The sequence below is a fragment of the Octodon degus genome, unplaced genomic scaffold (assembly GCF_000260255.1).
Source record: "Octodon degus isolate 3935 unplaced genomic scaffold, OctDeg1.0 scaffold00048, whole genome shotgun sequence".
In the NCBI taxonomy this organism is placed as follows: domain Eukaryota; kingdom Metazoa; phylum Chordata; class Mammalia; order Rodentia; family Octodontidae; genus Octodon; species Octodon degus.
In genome coordinates this window covers 8,106,118-8,112,327 of record NW_004524624.1, presented here as the reverse complement: position 1 = coordinate 8,112,327, position 6,210 = coordinate 8,106,118, and the positions used below count along the sequence as shown (strand labels likewise).

The window sequence follows — 6,210 nt, the reverse complement described above, 5'->3', positions numbered from 1 at the left end:
ATTTCCAATCTGAGTTCTTCTATACCTTTCTGCAGCTGTTTCTTTGTTTCAGAAGCCATTGATTCATTGCTTTCAGCTTTGTGATTCCCAATTTGTTCTGTGTTAGTGTCCTCTGCACTTGTTATGGGTGGGCTTGGGTTCTGAGGTTACATTTTGTTCCTTCTCTCATTTTGTGTAGAACTGTCTTCTGACCTTTGTTGTAGATCTTTGTTGTAGTTATAACCTTAGCATGTACTGCAGTTCAGGATTTATCCAGCTGTGCCTGGCTTGGGTCTGGCTGCTGTGCTCAGCTCCTTCCTTCTACTGCCCTTGAGGGTGAACCTGTTGTGCCCCTGTGGCAAGATGTTCTGCTCCTGTACTAGCTGGGTGGGTCTATCCTCTACACTCTCTGCAGGGATTGCAGCTGCAGGGTTACATCCCAGGCATGTATGCCAGGCCTGACCTGAGCCTTAGGGGACAAGTTGGAGTAGGGTGGAGAGGCAGTCCTCCCACACACTCACTGGGTCTGGGTTTGGAGTGGGTCTGGGGGATCCCAGAATGCGGCAGAAATTTCTACTTAGCGGGCGAGGTGTGGGAGGTGCTGCGAAGTGGTCGGGATCGTCCCAATTGGGTGGAATAGGGTCTCACCCACGCTGCTCCTGCGCTGGGACCAGTAGTTGGTCCCGCTGGTGCAGCATAGCAGGAAGCTCTCCCATACCCTCACCGGACCTCAGCTAGGACTCCATAATACATTTTAATTCTTATTTCCCAATTTCCTTGACCTCTTTATTTTTTTAGCATCAGAGTCATTTATTTATAAGACCTTATAAAGTTAATTATCATATATACAGATTAAAAACCAGAATAATACTGTAATCCAGAAAATATAAATCATGTTCTAAGACAATACTAAGTCAATGTGATATAGGGGAATGAACCTGCAACCTGCTAGACATCATGTTCTCTAAAATCAAAGACTGACTTCTGGGAACAATGGAGGTTAAGTGTAGGAAGAATTTGTTGAGAGAAAGAAAGCTTCCATCTGAGAGAGACAGAAGGGGGCACAGAAAGTAGGTGCCCACCAACTCACCAACTCCTCATCTCAAGGGTGTTTTATTGAGCAAGGCCAGGAGGGGAGGTGGGCTTAAGGTGGAACAGAGCTATAATTAATTAACAGGATTGGAAGTATAGTTTCTTAGGTAATATTGGCTCAGTGGTAAATCGTAGGATGGGTGTGAGGTGGGACAAAACTACAGTACACAACAACTATATTCGCCAGGGTAATATTGATTAAATGGGGAGGTCAGGTGGGGAAGCAAGTCATGGAGCAAGCACATATGGGCAGAAAATCATTTCCTGGAAGGGGTGAGTGGAAAGAGGTGCAGTCCTTCGCCCCAAGGTGATCAATGCCTACTTGGGCTATCAGTCACTGCTGTTCATCCCTAGAAGCATACGGGTGAATACGTCTCCTTTTTCTCACTGAAGCCTGGACTTCAGTGAGTGGGCCTTCTCCAGCCAGTTGTCTTCTCCACTGATTTCTAGAGGGCCCAGCCCTGTCTGTCCACCTATAACATTTCTACTTAACTTATATAGCTATAATAAAGGTATCATTTTTTCTTGTTTTCCTTTAATTGATATTATCTATCTATCTTTCTATCATCTATCTGATTTTTTTATTTTTATTTATTTGAGAGAGAGAGAGAGAGAGAGAGAGAGAGAGAGAGGAAGAGAGAGAGTGTGTGTGTGTGGTGTGTGTGTGTGTGGCCAGCTCAGCCCACCAGGGGGCGGGGCTGGTTGGCATGTGGTGCTGGGGGATTGAACCGCGGTCCCTGATGCTTTGCTAAGCTTGTTCTAAGTAGGTGCTTTAGACCACTGAGCCATCTCTCCAGCCCACATCTATCTGATTTTTTTTATTTATTTATTTATTTATTTATTTATTTATTTATTTATTGGCTGGCTCAGGCTGCCTTAAAGGCAGGTCTGGTAATGCAGGTGGAGGTGGGGTTCAAACCAAGGTATCCTGCATCTGACTGCATTTTCATGAACAGGTGCTTAAACAACTGAGCTAACTGGCAGCCCCCCATATCTATCTATCTGAATGAGATACTTTCATATTAGAGAAACGCATGATATTTAAGCTTGTGTGTTTTTTGCTTTCATTCCTCACCCCTCTACCTTTACTAGTATAACTACTAAACTTTATGAATTTAACTAGGCAGCTAATTAAATGTGTGGTACTGCTGCTGAACACTAACCTGTTAGTAAAGGTGAAATTGTTCCATTTCAAAAATATTTATTGTAGATCAGTAGTAGATTAATATTTGTCCTGTCTCAGTGTCTATACTCAGACAATGCAGAAGCACTTAGCTCTCATTCCCCCACCTGCTTCCCCTCCTTGCCTCCCTTTGGTCCCCCTTTTACTCCAATGAACTGGGATGGTTTGCTTCAGTGCCCTCTCTGGCTGGGGAGTCACCATTCTCCACTGCAGCAGAAGTGCAGCCAGCTAGAGAAGGCAGTGCTTCTCCCTCATTCCTGCCACTCCAAAGGATGCTGCTGCCCTTTAGAAGGATAAAAAAGGCACCCTGGAGTGGCTGAGAGCAGGAAAGTAGGGATCTGGGACTCTTATTTGCATACCCGAAAGTCATAACAAGCCTTCTAGAAGCGTCCTGTTTTCCTTGCCCTCACCCTCCCTGATGTAACAGCCCATGGCTGCTGCGTAAGTAACACTGCTTAGACTTGTCTGGTGGAGCCCTGTCCTGTATACTCTGCCTCTGTGCTGCAGCATAGCCCTATTAAAAACTGGTTTTGGTATTCCTGTAAACTTACTCCTGATTTATTTAAACATATTACAGCTAAGTATAGATGTAGTGCAACTGTGGAAGAGGCACAGCCACTAAAGGTTGGACCTCAAGACAAAACACACAATGACCACACCTACACACTTCCTCTACGGATGAGCAGCAGTGATTGATATTCTAAATAGATATCCTCACCTTGGGTCTGATCACATTGGGTGATGGAAATCTCCCTTTTAGAAGTCCCTGCTTGGTCCATGTACACTTGCTACATGACTTCTCCATTTGATAACGATTTAGTCAATATTACCTAAGTGATTATATTTGTAATCTTATTGGTTCACCAGAGTTTCTTCCCACCTCATACTTACGTTGTGATTTCTCATAGGAGCAATGGTACCTAATTGTATATACTTCTAATGCTATTAGTTAACTATAGTTTTTCCACACAGTCACCTTACCTCGTGGTTCTGCTCTATAAAACTCCCTTGAGAAGTAGGGTCCTCAGCAACCCACTTGGGACTCCTTCTGACTTAGATAGCAGCTTTCCTTTCCCCAATAAGAATAGTTTTCTTTCTCTCAATAAATATACCCTACTCTTAACCTCTGTTGTTCCTAGAATTCACTCTTCAGTTATAAAGAACATAAACTTGGCATACTGGATCTCTACTAGGCTAACATGTTGGGAGTTATAATGTTTCCCTTATGTTATTTGATTATTTGAAAGACTTCAAAGAAAAATTCAGGAAATGAAAAATTCTTTCACATGTGTGGGCAGCAGAAGTGACCAATGTGAGGACAACATTACAAGACAAAGTTGTTGTCATTGATAAAGAGGTGAGGGATACCTTAAAAACAACAAAAGAACATAAAATATATCTGACAGGTCCTATATGATGCAAAGAAGACTAACTTAAGATGATTTTCTTTGATAATTACAAAATAACCATGGTTTCTAATGGTTCTAGAGGAAGAAACCTGGAAAATTTAAGTAAAATCTAAAATTAATGTTTATTTTTTGTATTTTTTAAAAGAGAGCACAAGTTAGAATTAAAACAGAAAAATTACAAATGGTACAGAATTTCACTTAACAAAGTAATATGAATTTCATAGTATTTGTTGTAATACATAGTGTTGTCTTCCAACCAGTTACTCATATTACCAGATATATGCATGTAAAATTGAAGAAGATAGAAAGAAATGTATAAGAAATTAAGAAGAGAAAAAGTATAAACAATTGGAAAAAAGAATTTTTTTCAAACAAAGTATTGACTGCTTCTTTCCATAGACCAGCAGAAAAGCACAGTGCAGTTATCCAAGCCATCCTGTTTATATACATAGATAAATCTCTTTTCCTCACCTCCTCTTTTCCTTCTACCCAAATCAGTGACTCTTTCCTTTTGAATAAATTCATTCCCTTTTCCCAGTATCTACTGTGCCCTTCAGGTTCCATTTTTCTCTTTCAGGTTCTCACACTAAGGAGACAATATGATATTTGCACATGCGGGTCTGATTTATTTCAGAGTATATTCTCTCCTTGCATCCATTTGCAGACAAAAGACTCAAATTTATCCTGTTTTATAGCTGAATAATACTTTGTTGTGTAAAACACCACCTCTTCTTTATCCATTGTTCAGTTGATGGGCATCGGGGTTGTTTCCAGGATTTAGCTATGACAGATTGCACTGCTAAAAGCATGGGTGCACAAAGAGGGGGCCGCTTCCTCATGGGATCAAGCATAGCGATGGTCTCACTGTTCCTTACCATCAGAAACAATGATAGTTCTGGGAACCTCCCTGGCTGACTAGAGAATGCAGCAGTCCTGTACTATCTAGAGCATGGCCGGGGAGCACTGCAGAGGATCTGAGTCATTCCTCATTTCCTGTTTCTGCTTCCTTCTCCAACTAGAAATCACACAGTCAGCTTTCTGAATATTTGAGCAACACAAGAAAAGTCCAGCATCTTTATTTACATGTCTAATTACCAATGTCATCACATTCCCCTCCAGCTGTTAGTTAACTGATACCAAGTGCTAATGTAGATCCTCCGAGCTATGAACACGTAATCCAGTGGGGGAATCCTGGGACTGGTTATTTCCTATTGCTGGAGAGTCCCTGTCAAGCCAGTTAGGGGTGGATTTGCTATTGGGTTAGGAAATTGGGCCAGCTCAGTGTTAGGAAGTCCTGTTTCCCCTGGGTGGGGCAGCAAGTCCTATATAAAGGGATCCCTTGACTTGGCATCTACTATACTCCTGCTACCAGAGTACACATCTGTTTTGGAGAATCTGGTGAGTCTGATTCATTTCATTTCTCTCAGTTTTGGTCTTGATTTAATCTGGAGACAAGCATAGTAGGTCCAAATTATGATGAAGAGATGAATGTGAATGGGTTGATAAATTCTCAAGAGAATTTTAAATTTTATTAGCTGGATTTTCCTTTTCTTTTATGATAGCTAGAGAGAACTATTTTTGGTGTCCATGTGGAAAGACAGGAAATTTTTGATATGAATAATATTACAGAACAAAGCAGTTGTTTATTTTCATATAATTTGGTGTCTCTTTCAGAGGCCTAAGCTCATTAAGTGTGAGACCCTTCAATTCTCCCTGAATGTAGTCAGCCTTCTAGGACTGCAGAGAATATGATAATAGGACTTTCTTAGGAGATGCTCAGGGCTTCTGGTATTTTCACTGCTTTTTGGGAAGATGCTATTTTCCTCCAAATAACATATTGGAATAGGGATACATTCCTTCCCAAAAAGGCATATACAAATATTTAGTTCAAAGGCTAAAGATGCTAAGCCGAAGGTTGAAGGGAGGCTCCACAAAGACATGAAAATGTAGTTCAGAGAATAAACTTTGCTCTTGGAGAGAGAAATAATACATAAGCATTTGTCTGTTTCTCTGTGGGAGTCCCTACTGAACACTGCCATATAATTTCTTTCAGATTCTGAGACCCCAGGATCATGTCTTACCAAAAGCAGCAATGCAAGCAGCCCTGCCAACCACCTCCTGTGGTCATAACTCCAAAGTGCCCAGAGCCCTGCCCACCTCCAAAGCACCCAGAGCCCTGCCCACCTCTGAAGTGCCCAGAGCCCTGCCCACCTCCAAAGCGCCCTGAGCCTTGTCCACATCCACAACAGAAATGTCCTCCTGAGCAGCCTCCTTCGCCCTGCCAGCAGAAGTGCCCACCCAAGAACAAGTAATGGCTTCAGGATTCATCAATATGAAAAGAAAAAATCTGGCTCACCTGCTCCCAGCAGCACCTTCACCATTCCTCCAAGTCAGTCACATGTCCTGTAATCCTTGATCCTGTAACCCACCTGTGGTGAATCCTGTCAGCTAAACCATCTTTTGCATGCTGTGAGAAGTCCTCAGCGGTGCCAGCATCCCAGCCCTCAGAAGGAAGAGCAGCAACTGTCTCCCTTGCTCCATCAGGTG

At 42.2% G+C, this 6,210-nt stretch overlaps 1 protein-coding gene across 1 annotated transcript; it reads left to right on the top strand.

The window, feature by feature from the left end:
* The first annotated feature begins 5,735 nt into the window (after positions 1-5,735).
* LOC101561511 (small proline-rich protein 2D-like) lies at positions 5,736-5,975 on the top strand. Its single transcript, XM_004632327.1, has one exon. It carries the CDS (start codon positions 5,736-5,738, stop codon positions 5,973-5,975), a length of 240 nt encoding a protein of 79 aa, XP_004632384.1.
* Positions 5,976-6,210: the final 235 nt, after the last annotated feature.